The following is a 23,344-nucleotide window of genomic DNA, read 5'->3' on the forward strand; positions in this document are numbered from 1 at the left end:
TGGAATTGTGTACATTGAATTTAGACTATTGTTATAATTTCTAAAACCTCTGTCCTCCACGATCGAAAATGGCTGGAAATCGGTGACAATCCTTTTAGCCAATGCAATATCATTTTGGCCTTGTTTTGCTACAGACATAGACTTTGGCATAAACTGGTCTATAGAAGACTGCGTTGCTGTGGGTCGTGGAGTAGGCCTACTTGACTGAGTGGATACATCTCCACGTGTGGCGGTGCTGGCTCCACCACTATCACTAGCAGGCCCACTAGTTTCTGGAAACTTCGCTACAGCTAGCTTCACAGTTGGGTACACAGATCACATATGCTGGTGTAGGTTGTGCGTAGAACAACCTTTATATGAGATTTTGTTTTGGCTAATTTTACACTGTACTCTACATTATTAAAATGCATCCAAATGCTACTGTGCTTCCGACTCATTTTCCAGCTGTTGTTTTCACAGCTGTCCTTCCTCTCTCTCCTCGGCTGCTAAGTGTGTGACTGTGAGTGAGTTGGCTCGGCCCCCCCCACGCATCTTTGGTTCATTGGTTGACAGTGCGTGTCTGATTGACAGGAACAACAGGTGAGGCTGTTCGTCTGAGCAGACAGTCAGAACGAATGTGTGTGCGCTTGAGCATTTAGGCCTATATTATACTTTTTTTGTTGTTCTTTGAATTAGTTACTTATATTCATTTAAATCTTTTGATTATTCAGATCTTAATTTTTTTAAATGTTTATAAATAGATTCGTCTCTTCTGATATCCCAACGTTCACCTTCGCGAACGACCCATCAGTAGTTGATAATAACAGCACTTACAGTTGACCAGAGCAGCTCTAGCAGGGCAGACATTTGATGAACCTACTTGTTGGAAATGAGATTGCATGGCTGTGTGCTCGATTTTATACACTGTGCCTGAAATAGCCGAATCCACTCATTTGAAGGGGTGTCCACATACTTTTGTATATATTGTGTATATGTTCAACACAACACCAATCATCAAAATGTATCACCCCCTACCTTACTTTACAATAGGCTACGTTACAGTTGTATTTAATCATTGATATATTACTGAACTCATAGTGTTGGCTTAATTGACCTTTTATACACTATAATCATTTGGGACTGGAGTAGATTGTGCCCGGAACCAGTAGCCAGTAGGAACTGTCTGTGCACAGCAGTGGTTCCACTCGAACAGTAACAGAATGAGCACACCACGGTCACATTGACCTGTCGATACCGAACAGAAATGTACATGTAAAAAAAACAGACAACATGTATTCAAAGAAGTTTGGACGGTTCATCTTAGGGTTTTGTACCCGCTGTTTAACAAGTGTAGTGAATGGCACTTCAACTTGGACTGCAGTCAGCTGGACTTCTTCAGTATGTAAACATCACACGCAGTTTCTGGAGCGTCGCTCTCAAATTGGTTTCGCGGTTGTGAGGTATGGTACAATTACATTTTAGTTTGCAGATGTGGTATGAGGGTCTTAGCGATTGCACATGGACTCCGTTTCTCTAACTAACTCCATTCTGACGGGAAATGGTTTCGTTCCAGGTAGTCTTTTCTTCAGCCGTGCTGAGCATCTCAGAAGGGCGCTGCATGGATTTTCATCACTAGACTAGAAAGCAAACGGGGAGGGACCTACGTGAATAGAAACTAGGACACCTTTTGCTATTGTGTGCACTAATTATTTCACCCCAGGGTTGTATTCATAATTGTACTCATTAGCAAATCTGATTATTCCAAATGTTCTCCAGTGTTGTATGGACTGTTTAGTTGAGCTTCTGTGTGTGCCATGCATGTGCCCCCTCATTCTAGTTTTATGTCCCTAATGTGTGTGTGTGTGTGTGTGTGTGTGTGTGTGTGTGTAGGGTTTCTATGGGGGGTGATTCATGCCAGAATTAAGCACGTCTTCCTAGTGCCATAAAATACTGCCATGAATTAACATGGACTGTCAATGGAGACAAGTTGTTTCTAAGGCGTTAAACAGCCGACGCGTTCACATCACGTGACATGTACACGTCATGTAGACGTAGTATTCACGTCACGTAATGGTGTCAGTTTGCATGTACGTTTTCATTATGAATGATCTTTCCATGAAAGCCCTAAAGGTCTACATGTGTTACGTGTCGTGTCTTAAAGTGTCTATTTAGTTTATTATTAAAGAGCTCACCATGAATGGTTTACAAACGCCTATATGATTTTGCAAAAAAATATTTTTCATCGTCAGAGTAATCTAATATATTTCATTTGTCGATTTAGCGAAAATAAGGCTATCACCTCAATCCAAAACTTATTAGGCTAGTTGATATCGCAGCCAGCCACCATTACTGTGTAGATATACCTATTTCTCACGTCAATACAGACACAAGGGCTTCTTTGTTGGAGGTATCCCTATTCAGAAACGAAAGGTAGCCTAGGTCTCTAGTAGAGGTCGACCGATTAATCGGAATGGCTGATTTAATTGGGTCCGATTTCAAGTTTTCATAACAATCGGTATTTTTGGGCAATTTTTTTTTTACACTTTTATTTAACTAGGCAAGTCAGATTAAGAACACATTCTTATTTTCAATGACGGCCTAGGAACGGGGGTTAACTGCCTTGTTCAGGGGGGATTCGTTTTTGCAACCTTCCGGTTACTAGTCCAACGCTCTAACCACCTGCCTTACATTGCACTCCATCAGGAGCCTGCATGGCAGGCTGACTAGCTGTTACGCGAGGGCAGCAAGAAGCCAAGGTAAGTTGCTAGCTAGCATTAAACTTATCTTATAAAAAACGATCAATCTTAACTTGTGAATATGTTAACTACACATGGTTGATGATATTATTAGTTTATCTAACGTGTCCTGCGTTGCATATAATCGATGCGGTGCCTGTTAATTTATCATTGAATCACAGCCTTCTTCGACAAATGGGTGTTGATTTAACAAGCGCATTTGCGAAAAAAGCACTGTCGTTGCACCAATGTACCTAACCATAAACATCAATGCCTTTCTTTAAAATCAGTAAACAAGTATATATTTTTAAACCTGCATATTTAGTTAATATTGCCTGCTAACTTGAAATTGTGTCACATCTCTAGCGTTCATTGCACGCAGAGTCAGGGTATATGCAACAGTTTGGGCCGCCTGGCTCGTTGCGAACTAATTTGCCAGAATTTTACGTAATTATGACATAACATTGAAGGTTGTGCAATGTAACAGGAATATTTAGATTTAGGGATGCCACCCGTTAGATAATCCGTATTTCACTGAAAGAAAAAAACGTTTTGTTTTCGTGATGATAGTTTCCGGATTCGACTATATAAATGACCTAAGGCTCGTATTTCTGTGTGTTTATTATGTTATAATTAAGTCTATGATTTGAAAGAGCAGTCTGACTGAGCGATGGTAGGCACCAGCAGGCTCGTAAACATTCATTCAGACAGCACTTTTGTGCGTTTTGCCAGCAGCTCTTCGCTGTGTTTCAAGCTGTTTATGACTTCAAGCCGGGTGGGTATAATTTGTGGAACGTTCCAACAGGAATCTATTCCAAAAACTTAGTAAATAACAAGGTTGCCAAAAAACAACGCATACAAAGTTGTATAGCTGCAGAATAAGATACCGGGTAGTGAGTGGTCTATTTCATTGCGTTTTTCACTCATCACGTTTATTCCGAAAAATGTCTGTCCTCACTCTGGTTGCCTATGGACAAACATTAAGAATAAGCTACGTGGTGAGTTGATGCCTATTCGGCAGCTAGTTAGCTAGATTTGTATGCGTTGCTACTTTGTATGCGTTGTTGGTTGGCAACCATTTACTTTACGTTTTTTGGAACAGATTCCTGTTGGAACGTTCCACAAATTATACCCACCACTTCAAGACTGTCAACTCCCAAGATGAGGCTGGTGTAACCGATGTGAAATGGCTAGCTAGTTAGCGGGTGCGCGCTAATAGCGTTTCAAACGTCACTCACTCTGAGACTTGGAATAGTTGTTCCCCTTGCTCTACATGGGTAACGCTGCTTCTAGGGTGGCTGTTGTCGATGTGTTCCTGGTTCGAGCCCAGGTAGGAGCGAGGAGAGGGACGGAAGCTATACTGTTACACTGGCAATACTAAAGTGCCTATAAGAACATCCAATAGTCAAAGGTATATGAAATACAAATCGTGTAGAGAGAAATAGACCTATAATTCCTATAATAACTACAACCTAAAACTTACCTGGGAATATTGAAGACTCATGTTAAAAGGAACTACCAGCTTTCATATGTTCTCATGTTCTGAGCAAGCAACTTAAACCTTAGCTTTTTTACATGGCACATATTGCACTTTTACTTTCTTCTCCAACACATTGTTTTGCATTATTTAAACCAAATTGAACATGTTTCATTATTTATTTGAGGCTAAATTGATTTTATTGATGTATTATATTAAGTTAAAATAAGTGTTCATTCAGTATTGTTGTAATTGTCATTATTACAAATAAATAAAATAAAAAATAAATCGTCAGATTAATCGGTATCGGCTTTTTTTGGTCCGCCAATAATCGGTATCGGCGTTGAATAATCATAATCAGTCGACCTCTAGTGGCGCAATCAAAACAACTCGGAAGTCGGCAATCTCTGACTTCCGACTTCAGCGCGTTCAAGACAACTGGGAACTCTGGGGGGGGGGGGGGGACTGACGAGCTCAGACTGGGTTTTTTTGGTTTTGAACGGTCATCCAACTCGGAATTCCCATTCAGAAACTCTGGCATCTTTCTCTGACCTGAAAATCACTGATGTCATGATTTGACCTCGTTATTTCCCTCCACTTCCCAGTTGACCGGATTAACAGACACAATCACTGTCACCATGCAAGCCTTAGGCTATACATTTCTGTGGAGATGTCTTATGGTTAAAAGCAGGGTTGAAATTGAGGGGGTATGTGAGGATATAGGCCTAACCCTTGTTATAGAGACGGGCAAAAAGCATATGCTACCCATGTTTTCTTAGCCATAGGAAAAGCAACGGTCCAGATTATATAAAGTGGTCTAGGCTATAACAATAACTTCACGATTATTTCCGCAGTCCACTAGCCTATAGGTCTTGCTCAGCCTCAACATCACAGGAAAATGTTGGTTTATTAAATGCTCTGCAATTTTGAGCTATGCCTACCGCAAATACCAAAAAAGTTAGAATCGATATGGGTCTATGCATAGACCAAACAGCTTAACCTCTTACATCTAGACGTTCCACTAGCGGAACACCTGCTCCAATATCCAATGATAAGCGTGGCGCGAATGACAAATTCCTCAAAAATACAAAAACTTCAATTTTTCAAACATATGACTATTTTACACCATTTTAAAGACAAAACTCTCGTTAATCTAACCACACTGTCCGATTTCAAAAAGGCTTTACAACGAAAGCAAAACATTACATTATGTCAGCAGAGTACCCAGCCAGAAATAATCAGACACCCATTTTTCAAGCTAGCATATAATGTCACATAAACCCAAACCACAGCTAAATGCAGCACTAACCTTTGATGATCTTCATCAGATGACACCCCTAGGACATTATGTTATACAATACATGCATGTTTTGTTCAATCAAGTTCATATTTATATCAAAAACCAGCTTTTTACATTAGCATGTGACTAGCATTCCCACCGAACACTTCCGGTGAATTTACTAAATTACTCACGATAAACGTTCACAAAAAGCATAACAATTATTTTAAGAATTATAGATACAGAACTCCTCTATGCACTCGCTATGTCCGATTTTAAAATAGCTTTTCGGTGAAAGCACATTTTGCAATATTCTCAGTAGATAGCCCGGCATCACAGGGCTAGCTATTTAGACACCCAGCAAGTTTAGCACTCACCAAAGTCAGATTTACTATAAGAAAAATGTTATTACCTTTGCTGTTCTTCGTCAGAATGCACTCCCAGGACTTAACAAATGTTGGTTTGGTCCCAAATAATCCATAGTTATGTTCAAATATCCTCTGTTTTGTTCGTGCGTTCAAGACACTATCCGAATGGTAAAGAAGGGTGACGAGCACGACGCATTTCGTGACAAAAAAAATCTAAATATTCCATTACCGTACTTCGAAGCATGTCAACCGCTGTTTAAAATAAATTGTTATGCCATTTTTCTCGTAAAAAAGCGATAATATTCTGACCGGGAGTGGTGGTTTTCGTTCAAAGAGAGGGAAAATTAAAACATCTCGTGCCCGAGCCCCAGTCTAATGGTCCTCTGACAGGCCACTATCCAAATGCGCTAATGTGTTTCAGCCTGGGGCTGCCTCGATATCATTCAGCTTTTCCCTGGGTGCTGAGAGCCTATGGGAGCCGTAGGAAGTGTCACGTTACAGCAAAGATCCTCAGTCTTCAATAAAAAGAGCCAAGATGAACAAGAACTTGACAGGCCACTTCCTGTTCAGAATCTTCTCAGGTTTTTGCCTGCCATATGAGTTCTGTTATACTCACAGACACCATTCAAACAGTTTTAGAAACTTTAGGGTGTTTTCTATCCAAAGCCAATAATTATATGCATATTCTAGTTACTGGGCAGGAGTAGTAACCAGATTAAATCGGGTACGTTTTTTATCCGGCCGTGTAAATACTGCCCCCTATCCCCAACAGGATAATGTCACAAAAAACAAAACCACAGCTAAATGCAGCACTAACCTTTGATGATCTTCATCAGATGACACGCCTAGGACATTATGTTATACAATACATGCATGTTTTGTTCAATCAAGTTAATATTTATATCAAAAACCAGCTTTTTACATTAGCATGTGACGTTCAGAACTAGCATTTCCACCGAACACTTCCGGTGAATTTACTAAATTACTCACGATAAACGTTCACAAAAAACATAATTATTTTAAGAATTATAGATACAGAACTCCTTTGTGCAATCGAGGTGTCCGATTTTAAAATAGCCTTTCGGTGAAAGCACATTTTGCAATATTCTGAGTAGATAGCCCAGCCATCACAGCTAGCTATTTTGACACCCACCAAGTTTAGCCCTGACCAAACTCCGATTTACTATTAGAAAAGTTTGATTACCTTTGGTGTTCTTCGTCAGAATGCACTCCCAGGACTTCTACTTCAATAACAAATGTTGGTTTGGTTCAAAATAATCCATAGTTATATCCAAATAGCGGCGTTTTGTTTGTGCGTTCAAGACACTATCCAAGGGTGACGAAGGGTCACGTGCACGACGCATTTCGTGACAAAAAAATTCTAAATATTCCATTACCGTACTTCGAAGCATGTCAACCGCTGTTTAAAATCAATTTATATGCCATTTTTCTCGTAAAAAAGCGATAATATTCCGACCGGGAGTGGTGGTTTTCGTTCAAAGACGAAAGAATAAAAACATGGAGTCGACTCGTGCACGAGCCTGTCTCATAGTACTCTGACCGGCCACTATCCAAACGTGCTACTGTTTTACAGCCAGAGCCTGCAAAGCCACGATTCAGCTTTTTGCCGCCTTCTGAGAGCCCATGGGAGCCGTAGGAAGTGTCACGTAACAGCAGAGATCCCCTGTATTGGATAGAGATAATCAAGAAGGCCAAGAAATGGTCAGACAGGGTATTTCCTGTACAGAATCTTCTCAGGTTTTGGCCTGCCAAATGAGTTCTGTTATACTCACAGACACCATTCAAACAGTTTTAGAAACTTCGGAGTGTTTTCTATCCAAAGCTAATAATTATATGCATATTCTAGTTTCTGGGCAGGAGTAATAATCAGATTAAATCGGGTACGTTTTTTTATCCGGCCTTGAAAATACTGCCCCCTAGCCATAACAGGTTAACAGATAAAACCATTTTATTATTCAGGAGAATCCCATTGAATCAGGCTATTCATTTCAGTTGCTTTGTTATGCATATCCTTAAACTAAACGGAACCGAAAACACCCCAGCCTGTTCTGATCACAGATCATGAAGTCTGAACATTTCAGCTGTTTGTCATTGATTTAGCCCACAATCGCCTCCATATTTGATACACATGAAGACCTTTATTTAACCTGGATTTGACAAACAAAAGCCTGATTAGGGTCCTTACTTTCCTCCACGTCATATTTGCTACCAATTAGGCTAAATGTATTCCTATTAATTTGCAAAGGCTAACAATTGCGATTGTTATTTACCATCTTATGCTTTTTATGAATAAACAGGCATCAGGGGAAAAAAATATTTCAATACCCCCTCCCCACACATCAATGTTACTTACCTTACAGATCACAAAGTCAGCTAATGTCCGTTCCATTCATATGCATACATTTGATTCATACACTGGCTTGTCTGGCTGACATGTTTTCATTTTAAACAGGCCTCCCCTTATCTACACTGAAATAATATTCGTCCTCTTATGATTTAAAAAAAACTCATAGCTCATTAGTACACCCTTGTGGTTGAATATATCTATTGTATGTCTTATAATACAACAATGTTGAACTAACAAATACCAGCAAGGGATACGTTACAATTTACAATAAAGTCCAGGCGCTGCTGCCCTCTTTGTTCTGAGTGTTTGCAATGCTAGTGTTTTTAGCTAATCTGCTAATCACATGATGTGCCCAGTATGATAGTTTTCTTGCTATTTCTTAGCAGATAATGACAACATGACAATAACAGTAGATGATGTAATGAAAAGTTGGAGGGTGGTTGGTAATGGAGGACATCAGGTGGATCCACGTCTGGGTGTTAGGCAGAACCCTGTTAAAGGAATTTAATATCTTGATGATAATAAATAATCAATTCACCTTGACTAATGCCCAAGGTTTGTAAGACAATGGGTTATAATAATTAGGCAAGGACTCAGCTTTCTGCAAAAGGTTTCTGTAGCTGTATTCATGAGAACGTTCTGCCGTCAGGATAACAAAAGTCATTATATAGTTCTTGCTTACTTACGCACATGCATTTACACACAATCTGTTGGTGACCTGCAACCCCCATAAACTTCTCACGCTGTTTATCACCTTCTGGCTCAGCCTGTTCCTTTCCTTCAAGGTTAGGAACTCTCTGAAGTTTTACTCCCTTGACCATCTGCTTCTGTAGCTATACTAATTGCATACACACATTTCTTTCCCTCTCCAGTGGTTCCTGGACTTTCCGGAACTAATCAGACCAATCCATCCCTACATTGATTATTCATTAACCATGCTGTATGACTAATAATTCATCATGGTTTATTGATTCATTTACCTTTATTAGATAATTATCTTATCAAACCCCTAGCTCCTGGAGAACAGGAGCAGAGTAAAGGGAACAGGGTAGGAGACAGACGTAAACAAGCAAACACACAGATTAAAGGATGATCAGGTATGTAAAAAATACAGTTATTGAATGATTTAATTTAAATGTTTGATTAGACATGCAATAATGTTAATGGCAGACCGAAAAGAAAGGATGCATGTCTAATTCTTTATGTCGGTGGGGTTGATGAGGGAGGTAAGGGATGGTCCCTGGAAAAGATTGAGAGATGAGCTGTAAGAGAAAGAGGGTGGTGTCATGACCACTGGAGTCATACACTTTAACAGTACCTACCTGGATGTAGTTGAGGACTTGGTGGACTGTATATTCTTTAGGGTTAGGTTTTACTTAGCATGATGTGTTCATCTCCCAGGTGCTTGTAAAGGCACAGATGACAGACCGGTAGGATTCCAGTTCAGGTTGTTTAATGACGCTGATTCACAGAGCAGTAATGGCACAGTGTATGGCTTGACAATTAAGTTAACTACAAGTTTGTGTGGTTCTGAAAAGAGGGGAAATTAAATGCAATAGTAAATGGCAGGTATAGGCTTAATACAACCTCCAATCACATTAACCAATTGTAGCCATATTATTTATAGCTTATCTGCTGCACAGGGGAATACAACCTAACAACATGGCTGAGACTTTACCAATGAAAGATCAGAGGAGTGCAGTTACACAGCAGTAGTGAGCAGCACCATCATCCTCACACAACTGCATGAACTTGAATGTATAATCCATCCACAAGGCTCATTGCTAACAAAATACCCACTCAGTATACATCCATATAGCCACAGGGCATATAAGACTAGACACTGAAATGCTAACGTTAAATGTCTGAAATGAGATGGCAGAAACAACAAGGTTAGCAAGCTTACAGTTGCTAGCTCGCGGTATAAACGGTAATTAGCATAACAAAGGAGTGCGTCCACAACACATGAATGATAAGAAATAGAACTCACATTTCTGAAGGACGCACACTTTCTCTAGTTACTTCTTTCTTTCTCCTCAGAGATCGCCCAGCATGCTCGGCTACACATCACCGTTGGGCGGCGCTACAGCTCTCCTATGATGAACTAATATTTACTCTCGATAGTCTTTCGTACACTGGAAGTGGGCGTTATTTAACGTGACCCAGTGGTTAGCCTTGAGATTGACTATTTGGATTAACCCCTGGGCCAGTGTTGGTACTGCTGACAACATGGCGATGCCGCGAGGCATCCAGAGGCGGCAAATGCAAATAGTTATCATCAGAGATTTTTAAATTCACCTTAACGGACGGTGACCCCAGCTAGGAGCACCAAGCTTTCCCAGATCTAGCCTTCCTTTTGTCCTTCTTCCAAGCCAAGTCATTTGCCCGGATGTCGAGGCACTTGGTCCCCATGATTTTTCTCCGGTGGCTCTCCTTTTTCTCATGCGCCCTGTCCATGTTCAGTCTCACCTTGATTGATAATATAAATAAATGCAATTTATATTTCATATTATTACAAATACATCTCTTATCTCTTGGAAGGCCAGAAAATAAATGAACAGCGGACAATCATTTTTACCTGGCCAAAAACCTCCACATCAAAAACTTCCAGACCGTGCTGAAGGTGGTCTTCGAAGGCCTCAAAGTACGTCATACAAAAACAGCAATCGAAAAACACTAAGTCAATCACACCTTTTTTTATACTACAGCATATGCAATGTTATATACAATTGCATAGTTTACGTCAAACTGCTGTGGCTCCCCTCCATACAGCAGGCGATAGGGTGAATACTCTGGAGGCCTGGACACTGCTGTGTTGTGTTCAAAGATAATTACCTTCAGATTGTCCTTCCACCATTCCTGGTACCCGTCAATGGACTTGCCCATGGCAGTCCCGTTGGTCCGTTCATCTAAACGTGGAGTCACCATACATCTACACATTAATATTATATATAACTCACTGTACTATCAGTGTCAATTTCGAAAAACTCTAAATTACTGGATGTCTACGGGAAACAATGCAAACAACCATTACATTATTAACCACTAACATGTAAGCTGACATTGACTAAAACCAACTAGGCTAGAGCTAACTAGCGTTTAGCCAAGCTAAATTTGGTTTGCATCAACCTAGTGAACTGTTAAACACTACTTTCGTACAAATATTAACACATTTTATCATGACATCCCATATGTATATATTACCTAAAGTAAACTGAGCCTTTGTTCATAGAAAATAAAACAAATTGGATCTAAAACTTGGGGGAAAAGTACATAAAGTTTGGACGCCATGTTAATCCCTTCTCGTTCATGTAAACCATTAGCAACCTAGCCTAACTCCATTAACTTACAATGGGGAAAATACCAACCAGTTTTTCACTCGGTTAAAACTCCCTTCAATTGCCTTCAAACTCACAGACTATGTAATTAACCATGTTACCTCAATATTTTGAGTCGTATTGCACTTTTGCACATTACATACCTGAATTAATAGGGTAAAATGATGAGACGGAGAAACGTTAGTTTTCAGAACTAGTCATTCTCCAAGAATGAAGAAGAAATGTCAAAGTTCTCACTAACTCACTCCATTGACGTCACAGCTCCCTTAGCAGCAGTAATTATATACATTCATTAAATGCAAATACCTGGGAAGTAAAATAAACAAAATATGACCATACATACACTAACGTTAAAATGTTTGGGGTCACTTAGAAATGTCCTTGTTTTTGAAAGAAAAACACTTTTTTGTCCATTTTAAAATAACAGGAAATTGATCAGAAATACAGTGTAGACAATGTTAATGTTGTAAATGACTATTGTAGCTGGAAACGGCAGATTTTTTTATGGAATATCTACATTGCGTACAGAGGCCCATTATCAGCAACCATCACTCCTGCGTTCCAATGGCACGTTGTGTTAGCTAATCCAAGTTTATAATTTTAAAAGGCTAATTGATCATTAGAAAACCCTTTTGCAATGATGTTAGCACAGCTGAAAACTGTTGTGCTGATTTAAAGAAGCAATAAATCTGGCCTTTAGACTAGTAGAGTATCTGGAGCATCAGTATTTGTGGGTTCGATTACAGGCTCAAAATGGCCAGAAACAAAGAACTTCTTCTGAAACTCGTGTCTATTCTTGTTCTGAGAAAGGAAGGCTATTCCATGCGAGAAATTGCCAAGAAACTGAAGATCTCGTACAACGCTGTGTACTACTCCCTTCACAGAAGGCAGTGGACTTTTTATGTCTATGATGGAATATACTCTACGAAAAGACAAGGAACTTGGCAAGGTTGTTTAGCACCATAAACCCACAACGCCGCATACACGTCACACAACATTCCAAATTAGATCATAGGGCTCATGAGTGGAGTGTCCACAGCTGATTCCACTTTCACAAATGTGTTCAGTCAGCGCAGAAGAAGCATGCTGCTCACTAGGAAAGTTCTACTAATCCAACTGGCATTTTGAGGGGAAAGATTTTTGGGAGAATGGAATGATCGATTACTCAAGAAGTTCCACAGAGCATCACAGAGGCTGCAACTTCTGAAAAGGTAACAAACAATCTGGCTGGTTGGTTTTAATCAGAATCTTGGTTGTATAGCCAGTGGTGTAGGGCGCAGCGGAGATTTCACACCTACCTGTCACTTCTCTCAGCATTTAATTTGCATTATTTTGGTAAGACATTCACACGGGCTGTTTGTAATGGGTGAATTACTCTATCTTGTAGCCTATATTCATGGTCAAAATAGCCTTGTTTAAGTGTGTATGGCACTGTCTATTGTGCTGTTACAGTGCAGAGGAGATGGGCTACAGATTTCGCAACAACCTGTCACTTCAAAAGCACTCAATGGTCTCTCAGCATTTTAACTTGATGTTTAATGTAGTATAGCGTAATATAAGCAGAATTCAATATAATTCCAATGCATGAGCCCCCCCCCCCAAAAAAAAATAGTTTGCCCTTAGTCAATTTATCCTGCCGTTGCGTCCGGTGTGTGCACAAACGAATATATGACCCAGCCATTGTGAGCTCTACGCTGTGTGATTGCAATAGAGACGACCTGGGACGTCCCCAATGTCTAATACATGTCAGTATTTGAGTAGCTGATGACAACTGTTTTGCATCTGTAGGATTCGCTCCGCCTCCAAGACCACTGTGGACCCAAATGAGGTGAAGAGGTTCCAGCTTCTCGCCGACAAGTGGTGGAACGAGCAGGGAGACTTCGCAGTCCTCCACTCAATGAACGACCTCAGGGTGCCTTTCATACGGTGCGTGTGTGTATGCCTGTAGTTTATTCACCCCATTGCATATTAACCTGTTGGGTCTAGGGGGCAGCATTTGCACGTCTGGATAAAAAAAATGTACCCGATTTAATCTGGTTACTAATCCTACCCAGTAACTAGAATATGCATATACTTATTATATATGGATAGAAAACACTCTAAAGTTTCCAAAACTGTTTGAATGGTGTCTGTGAGTATAACAGAACTCATTTGGCAGGCAAAACCCTGAGACATTTTCTGACAGGAAGTGGATACCTGATGTGTTGTATTGACTTTAAACCTATCCCATTGAAAAACACAGGGGTTTAGGAATATTTTGGCACTTCCTATTGCTTCCACTAGATGTCACCAGCCTTTACAAAGTGTTTTGAGTCTTCTGGAGGGAGATCTGACCGAACAAGAGCCATGGAACGGTGATGTCCCATTAGACACCTGGCGCGCTACTTCATGTTGGGTACCCTCGTTCCAATACGTTATAAAAGAGTATGCATTCGTCCACCTTGAATATTATTCATGTTCTGGTTAAAAAAGGCCCTAATGATTTATGCTATACAACGTTTGACATGTTTGAACGAACGGAAATATATTTTTTCCCCTCGTTCATGACGAGAAGTCCGGCTGGCTTACATCATGTGCTAACGAGACGGAGATTTTTGGACATAAATGATGAGCTTTTTTGAACAAAACTACATTCGTTATGGACCTGTGATACCTGGAAGTGACATCTGATGAAGAGAATCAAAGGTAATGGATTATTTACATAGTATTTTCGATTTTAGATCTCCCCAACATGACGTCTAGTCTGTATCGCAACGCGTATTTTTCTGGGCACAGTGCTCAGATTATTGCAAAGTGTGATTTCCCAGTAAGGTTATTTTTAAATCTGGCAAGTTGATTGCGTTCAAAAGATGTAAATCTATAATTCTTTAAATGACAATATAATATTTTACCAATGTTTTCTAATTTTAATTATTTAATTTGTGACGCTGACTTGACTGCCGGTTATTGGAGGGAAACGATTTCCTCAACATCAATGCCATAGTAAAACGCTGTTTTTGGATATAAATATCAACTTGATAGAACTAAAAATGCATGCATTGTCTAACATAATGTCCTAGGAGTGTCATCTGATGGAGATTGTAAAAGGTTAGTGTATCATTTTAGCTGGTTTTATGGTTTTGGTGACCCTGTCTTTGACTTGACAAAACATTACACACAACTCTTGTAAATGTACTGTCCTAACATACTCTAAATTTATGCTTTCGCCGTAAAACCTTTTTGAAATCGTAAAACGTGGTTAGATTAAGGAGATGTTTATCTTTCAAATGGTGTAACATAGTTGTATTTTTGAAAAATTTGAATTTTGACATTTATTTGGATTCAAATTTGCCGCTCTTGAAATGCACCTGCTGTTGATGGAGTGCACCACGGGTGGCACGCTAGCGTCCCACCTAGCCCCAAGAGGTTAAAGATGCTGATATTGTCACAGGTCTATGGTATGTGTAATTTGAACTGACTTGTCCGGAAGAGCCCATATAGATCTGAACACGACTGCTGTAGTAGAGGGCGAGAGACAGCAATTTGTTACATTATGCTAATGCTCTTTCTTTTCACGAGAGTGGAGAGTGGCGCGTGTAGCTTGTTGTTGGCCAATTCTAAATCATTCAAAGCGGCAATTAGCTACAGTCATAGAGCCTCGCTCTGTGTGTGGCAAAAGTTAGATACTACCGTAAATTCCGGACTATAAGCCGCAACTTTTTTCCCACGCGTTGAACCTCGCGGCTTAAACAATGACGCGGCTAATATATGGATTTTTCCCGCTTTCACATTTAAAAAAAAATAAATAAAAAAAAAACACATTCTGTGACGTGCTCAGTTTTTTGTCGGCATGAAGCTTTCATTAGATAATGAAATTGCCAAACGGGTTAAGGTCAAACAACTTTTTTGTTTACTGTTTAGATTAAATCGAGCGCTCTCAAACTTCCCATCATTCTGGTTACTGTAGTCATTTTGTCACCCTCATCATGGCAAAGACACGGAGAAATGCATATGATGCAGCTTTCAAGTTGAAGGCGATTGATCTGGCTGTTGGAAAAGGAAATGGAGCTGCTGCAAGGGAGCTTGGTCTTAATGAGTCGATAAGACGTTGGAAACAGCAGCGTGAGGAATTGACTCAGTGCAAAAAGACAACTAAAGCTTACTGCTAATTTTTTATTTTGTTACAAGCCGTGTTTCGTTAAAGCCTGTGTAAAGTTCATTTGTTTTAATGTACCGGTAGGCAGCTTATAGACATGTGCGGCTTATTTATGTTCAAAATAATATATTTTTTTATATTCAGTGGGTGCCGCTTATATTCGGGTGCGCTTAATAGTCCGGAAATTACGGTAATCAATGGAAGATGTTATTTGTAACTGTAGGATTAGAAAGCCCATGCAATGCAGCCACAGTTAGCATCATAACTTTTTATTTAAGATCTCGCACAATGCTGTGTACTACTCCCTTCACAGAACAGAGCAAACTGGCTCAAACCAGAATAGAAAGAGGAGTGGGAGGCCCCGGTGCACAACTGAGCCAGAGGACAAGTACATTAGTGTCTAGTTTGAAAAACAGATGTCTAACAAGTCCTCAACTGGCAGCTTCATTAAATAGTACCCGCAAAACACGAGTCTCAACAGCGAAGAGGCGACTCTGGGATGCTGGCCTTCTGTGACCAAAGTTCCTCTGGAGATGGGAGAACCTTCAGGAAGTACAACCATCTCTGCAGCACTCCACCAAATCAGGCCTTTATGGTAGAGTGGCCAGACGGAAGCCACTCAGTAAAACCAAGATTTGAACTCTTTGGTCTGAATGCCAAGGGTCAGGTCTGGAGGGAACCTGGCATTGTCCCTACAGTGAAGCATGGTGGCAGCATCATGCTGTGAGGATGTTTTTCAGCGGCAGGGACTGGGAGCCTAGTCAGGATCGAGGGAAAGATGAACAGAGCAAAGTACAGAGATCCTTGATGAAACCCTGCTCAGGACCTCAGACTGGGACGAAGGTTCACCTTCCAACAGGACAAAGACCCTAAGCACACAGCCAAGACAACGCAGGAGTGGCTTTGGGACAAGTCTCTGAATGTCCTTGAGTGGCCCACAAGAGCTTGGACTTTAACCCGATCTAACATCTCTGGAGAGACCTGAAAATAACTATGCAGCGACGCTACCTATCCAACCTGACAGAGCTTGAGAGGATCTGCAGAGAAGAATTGGAGAAACTCCCCAAATACAGATCTGCCAAGCTCGTAGCACCATACCCAAGAAGACTTGAGGCTGTAATCGCTGCCAAAGGTGCTTCAGCAAAGTACTGAGTAAAGGGTCTGAATACTTATGTAAATGTGATCTGTTTTAAATTTTTAATACATTTGCAAAAATGTCTGAACCTGTTTTTGCTTTGCCATTATGGGGTATTGTGTGTAGATTGATGAGTAACAATTTAATCAAGTTCAGAATAAAACTAACGTAACAAAATGTGGAAAAAGTCGAGGGGTCTGAATACTTTCTGAATGTACTGTATGGCTCTGGGGATGGGGTGGAAAGAGTCTTTTCATTGCGTGACCTCTGACCTCTATTTCAGGGATAATCTGTTGAACGTACATGGCGGGCGGCAGCCGGGGACACCCCTGGCAGGGCTCAGAATACTGGACGTAGGCTGTGGCGGGGGGCTGCTCACAGAGGTAAAATGTGTGTCTTTTGTGTGTGTGTGTGAATGAGATAGATATGCAGTCTGATCCTGCTATGGACAGACTCCTATCCCTATACGCCTGCTTGGAAATTCCAATTGTTTGAATTGCAAGCTATCAAATCAGATTTAGCTTCACTTTGAATGTAGCCTGTACAGTACAATTCTGCTTGTGATGCAAGCCTTTTCCTTGCTCTACCAGTTGCTAATAATATGTTTAAATGTCAACTACATTCATATTTCTTTTCAATTTGACTGGTCAGGGTTTGGTGGAAAGGACAGTTGTTTGTTAGTTTTTTGATAACTTCACGTCTACAAAGGATTGCATTTGTTTCCTTGCTCTTATTTGAAGTGAACACATACCAGCAGTTTGGTTTGATTTGAGGAGACAACTTCAGGTCTGATATCGCTCTCTATCACATACACATACAGACAGAGACAGACACACACACACACAAACACAGTCTGTTAGACTTTAGACTGTATGAGTCTGTCTCAGAGAATCGTGTCGTTAGGGAAATTCCCTTCAGAAGAGATCAGCTGTGGAAGGATGGAGTTTGGCTGCGGGTGAGCAGGCATCACTGCGCTGTAAACACGCGTGCCAACGCCATACACACATTTAGACAGAAGGGGGCGCTGCGTCTCAGGGTCTTTCATCAACTCTCCTCAAATTCTCTATATCGAAATTCCTCCCAATCCCCACCGGCCACCTCTCCCTCCCCCTCTACCTTCCTTCCAGCACTTCACTCACCAAATAGACTGTTAGTGTTCTTTCAAGGGTCAGGCATTCGTAATTCTATTCTAGAATCCATATGTATAAACTCACTTTCGCTCTCTCTGCCGTGGCTTCATTCTCACGTCGCTCTATAGACCTGACAGTGTTCATTAAGGGCCAAGTATTCATCCTTTTATTCTGGAGTCCATTAGAATCCAATTAGTGCTTTCAGAAAGTATTCACACCCCTTGACTTTTTCAAAAATGTTTTGTGTTACAGCATGAATTTAAAATTGGATTCAATTGAGACTGTCACTGATCTACACACAATACCCCATCATTACATTTCGTTTTCATTTTTTACAAATGTATTAAAAGTTGAAATGTCTTTTATGGCAACTAAATAAGTACAGGAGTAAAAATGTGCATAACAAGTCACATAATAATTCTCAGACTCCGTGTGCAATAATAGTGTTTAACATGATTTTTGATTGACTACCCCATCCTCTGTACCCCACACACACACAATTATATGTAAGGTCCCTCAGTCGAGACGTGAATTTCAAGCACAGATTCAACCACAGAGACCAGGGAGGATAATCAATAACTTGCAAAGAAGGGCACCCATTGGTAGATGGGTGTAAATAAAATAAAAAAAGCAGACACTGAATATCCCTTTGAGCATGGTGAAGTGATTAATTACACTTTGGATGGTGTATCAATACACCCAGTCACTACAAAGATACAGGTGTCCTTCCTGACTCAGTTGCCAGAGAGGAAGAAAACTGCTCAGGGATTTCACCATGAGGCCAATGATTTTAATGGCTGTGATAGGTGAAAACTGAGGATGGATCAACAACATTGTAGTTACTCCACACTACTAACCTCAATGATGGAGTGAAAAGAAGGAAGCCTGTACAGAATAAAAATATTGCATCTTGTTTGGAATAAGGCACTAAAATACTGCAAAAAAAGAGGGTGAGGAAGAAGAGTAGCAGAAGTGGCAAAGAAATTTACTTTTTGTCCAGAATACAAAGTATTATGTTTGGGGCAAACGCATCACTGAGTACCACTCTTCATATGTTCAAGCATGGTGGTGGCTGCATCATGTTATGGGTATGCTTGTCATCGGTAAAGACTAGGGAGTTATTTAGGATGAAAATAAATGGAATAGAGCTAAGCACAGGCAAAATCGTAGAGAAAAATCCTGGTTCAGTCTGCTTTCCACCAGACACTGGGAGACGCATGTACCTTTCAGCAGGACAATAAGCTAAAACACAAGGCAAAATATACACTGGAGTTGCTTACCAAGATGACATTGAATTTTCCTCAGTGGCCTAGTTACAGTTTTGACTTAAATCAGCTTGAAAATCAAAGGCAAGACATGAAACTCGCTGTCTAGCAATAATCAACAACCAACTTGACAGAGCTTGAATCATTCTAAAAATTGGCAAATATTTGCCCAATCCCGGTGTGCAAATCTCCTAAAGACTTACACAAAAACACTCACAGCTCTAATCGCTGCCAAAGGTGATTCTAACATTTATTGACTGAGGGGGGTGTAATACTTATTTAATCAAGATATATTACTGTGTTACAATTTAAAAATGTTTATGAAAAGTATAATTTTTATTCCACTTTGACATAAAGGGGTAATGTGTGTGTGTGTAGGGATCTTTGACACAATTTGACAATTAAATCCATTTTAATCCCACTTTGTAACATAACAAAATGTGTAAAAAGTTGGTGTGTGAACTTTCTGAAGGCACTGTATGTATAAACTCACTTCCTCTACCCTCCCTCTCTCTCTCCTAACCTCCCAGCCCTTGGGTAGACTGGGGGCAGATGTGCTAGGCATTGACCCGGTGGCAGACAGTATTGGGACAGCGGAGGTACATGCGTGGCATGATCCAGACCTGCGTGGCAATGTGCGTTACCGTGCCAACACTCTGGAGGAGCTCTCTGAAAAGGGGGGGAAGGGAGCGGGGCAGTTTGATGCGGTGGTGGCCTCTGAGGTGGTGGAACATCTGGCTGACCTGGAAACCTTCGCACTCTGCTGCAACCAGGTGCTCAAGGTGGGTCATGTGACTCGTCTCACATTTGACACACTCGCGTGTGATGTGGCCGTGTGACTGTTGTCTCTGAGAGAACAGTCACTTCATTGAGTTATCTGTGGTGTGTGAGTGATTTGTACTATCTTTTAGGTTGACCTCTATATCGGTCCGAGGGCCAGATGCCTTCAATCTCCTGGGTCAGTGTGTTGTAGGACAAATTAGTTGAGCGAGCCCAAATCTTCCTAATCTCCTCTAATACCATTGCATCCAGATTCTCACTCTGTCTGGCCCAAATCTTTCACCCACTATTTTAATACTGACCATCAAAAATATAATTTGCTCTATACAATGTCATGTTTAAAATAGCTTCATTGGTTGAGATGTAAACCAGCTCTCATCTCTCCTTGTAACAGTTGTGTGTGTGTGTGTGTGTGTGTGTGTGTGTGTGTGTGTGTGTGTGTGTGTGTGTGTGTGTGTACGGTCTCTGTGTTAGATGAAGCATTCAAAGCCTGTCCCCTTTACCTGATCTTTCAGTAGTTTTTTTTTTCTTCTATTGAATTCTTATCTGTCAAACTTGTGTCGCTGCCACTCAATTGACATTAATAGAGCCATCCGAAGCAACACACATTTGTTGGGTCACATTCATTAGTGTACACAACAACAACAACAAACATTTTTGCAATGGAAAAGGAAAATTAGCATTTCTTATTGGACCAGGTACCAGTCCAGGTAGTCTCTCTTGGTTTGGTGCCTAATGAACACAACCCTGGGTTGTAACGGTCTCCCTACTGTGTGCAGCCAGGAGGCTCCCTCTTCATCACCACCATCAACAAGACCAAGCTGTCGTACGCCCTGGCCATCGTGGCAGCAGAGGCGCTACGCATCGTGCCCAGCGGAAGCCATGACTGGGATAAGTTTGTCAGCCCCGTGGAGCTGGAGCGCCTGCTAGAGTCCAGTGAGTCTGCCTGCTCTTCCTTCACATGCTGCTACTCCTCTTCCTCACTCTCCTCTTAGCTCTTTCTACTGTCCCGTTGGTCTTTCACTATTGTGCTGGTGCTTCTTTTTTAAGGCATACTGGTGTCTTTGTTTGGCTCATTCTTTCGTTCTCACTTTCCAATAGGAGGTTGTGTGTGTGACCCTGTCTCTCGCTCTCGTTCTCTAATCCATTCTCTCGCTTTCTGTCTTTTCAATTGTCCCATTCTCTTATTTATCATCCTCTCTTTCTCACCCGTTCTTTTTCTGTCTGACCTATTCCTCTCTCTCTACTCCGTCCCAGATGGTTTCCATGTGGAGTCTATCCGAGGGATGCTGTATAACCCTTTGTCACGGGCCTGGAGCTGGACAGAGAGCACCAGCATCAACTACGCCCTGCACGCGGTCAAACTCGAGGAGGAACCGGACCCCGACGAGGACGACCCCGACGACCCCACCGTGATAGTTGCCCAAGCTAAGGCCAGACGCTGGTACAACTGACTTGACCATGGAAGAGAGAGTGGCCGTAAGTGGTCAGCTGCAGCACAGATCCTCTGATCTCTGAAAGGAAAGGCAATGGACCTAAAAAAACAAACAAAGCTATTGAAAGTTATAGTTCAGTGCTTGATACAAGTACATTGTTTTCTTTCAGCCAGGCCATGATTGTTCTGAGTTCAAGCATAATGAGTCCCTCTGAATTGTGGGAACTGTTTAAGCTTTCGAGGCTTGTCATTGCCATGTCATATGTTATGGTAGAAGTGTTCATCACCATGGTTGACATCTCAGGTCTCTGATTTACTATTGAGTGAGATGTTTCAAGTAGTCACAATGTGTCTGTTCATCAAAATCCATCGTGTGGATATTGTTTGCCTTTACATGCTTATTAATATCCTCCATTAGGAAATGAAATAGTTTCCTTTTAAGATTCTCTGATCTGATGATTATTCCTCTCTAGTGTCATTTCAACATTGTGAAAATATAGTCCATATCAGTGATGTGGTGTTCGTTGTAAGTCCTGTGCTGAAATTCAGGATCTCAGAGGGCTTTTTATATTAGAAAGTTCTTTAGATTTTCTGTCCACATATTTCCTGCTAATCCCTGAAATATGGGAGAGGGAGATCAGGCTGCTTCTCTCTCTACTCTGTAGCCATGGTGACTTTGAGATTATAATTGGCTTCTTGCTGAACTATTACATAAGACCCAAACAAGCCTCAAACTATTCTTCAAAACAGACACAATCATTGGCCGGATGTTTCAAGAAGTACAGTCACAGTTGTGTGTTTCTGTCATATTTTTTCATTTGTATTTTTCCATTTGCCCTTATATGTAGACAACCCCAGGACTATGTGCTGGAATGCAAAAAAAAATATGTTTTTCCTCATGACACATGTTATTCTAGTCACATGCCCCACTGGCTTCTAACAAATTGCATTTAAAAGCTGTCCATTGTATGCCCAAACTATTGATTATGGGTCGATGTAGGCTATAGAACAGTCCAGGGATGGTTTTCAGTCACATACTTAAGCAGCATAAGATTGCTCTGCCATAAATTAAGCAGACCAGGGTTGAACAGGATAAACATGTATACAATTTGTCCAGTACACTCTAGTCTACCTCCAGTGACATGAGCGCTCGCCCACGAAGCCGCTGGAGTGCGCACTCTTCTTGCAGAATGGCTGTGCAGTAAGGATTTTGGATGTATAAGCCTTATTGTGTGTGTGTGTATATATATATATTGAAAGAAAAAGTGAATCTGCAGGAAGCTATAATAAACTGATCATTGAATACGATTTCAGAACTACTATGAATCGGTTTGAAAAGCATTTATGAAGTGCGATGCTGATTTCAAACCTAACCTTTCGGGAAAAGCAGAGCGCACGGATGCAGGCGGCACTGGGTTGGCACCAATTATTTATATATACACTGACTGATGTATATTTTGGAAGCCATAGAAATGCATTTATTAATGACTACATTCGTTTTTGCCACATGTATTCTATTACAGACACCTTAATGCATACTTTTAAATTGTATTATGTGGGCTGAACATAAAAATAAAACAAATATTTAAAAATAAATCTTCCAAGTATAATTTTTTTAGAGATGACTGTTACTGTCCCCACTACAACAACAAAATACTTAAATACATGTAATTTTGTTCTTAACAATACTGTAGAATTCCATTCATTCCTATGGAGGACTGCTTCAAAGCCTGTCAATGGCCAATACATAGCATTAGCAATCCAGGGTTTATATACATCGTTGGTTGGCACTAGCTCAAGACTGAGGGATACCAGTGAAAATGAATAGTGAAATTGCCCATATAACATTGCTCCAAGAAAACAACACAATTGCTTAATCCATTTAATTGGCATTTAGAAATCAATGTACCTAAATAAAAT

The 23,344-nt window shown here is 40.7% G+C and overlaps 1 protein-coding gene across 2 annotated transcripts; it reads left to right on the forward strand.

The window, feature by feature from the left end:
* The first annotated feature begins 1,179 nt into the window (after nt 1-1,179).
* On the forward strand, nt 1,180-23,020 carry coq3 (coenzyme Q3 methyltransferase). 2 transcript variants are annotated; one of them, XM_014168814.3, is made up of 6 exons: nt 1,180-1,439; nt 13,333-13,470; nt 17,098-17,197; nt 19,740-19,991; nt 20,769-20,925; nt 21,247-23,020. In XM_014168814.3, the coding sequence occupies exons 1-6, from the start codon at nt 1,270-1,272 to the stop codon at nt 21,441-21,443; spliced, it is 1,014 nt and encodes a 337-aa protein (XP_014024289.3). In that variant the 5' UTR covers nt 1,180-1,269; the 3' UTR covers nt 21,444-23,020. The 2 variants fall into 2 exon arrangements, with proteins under 2 accessions (XP_014024289.3, XP_014024297.3); XM_014168822.3 differs by lacking the exon at nt 1,180-1,439 and adding an exon at nt 7,111-12,755.
* The last annotated feature ends 324 nt before the right edge of the window (nt 23,021-23,344 follow it).

Source organism: Salmo salar, chromosome 02 (genome assembly GCF_965601325.2).
Source record: "Salmo salar chromosome 02, fSalSal1, whole genome shotgun sequence".
Classification (NCBI taxonomy): Eukaryota; Metazoa; Chordata; class Actinopteri; order Salmoniformes; family Salmonidae; genus Salmo; species Salmo salar.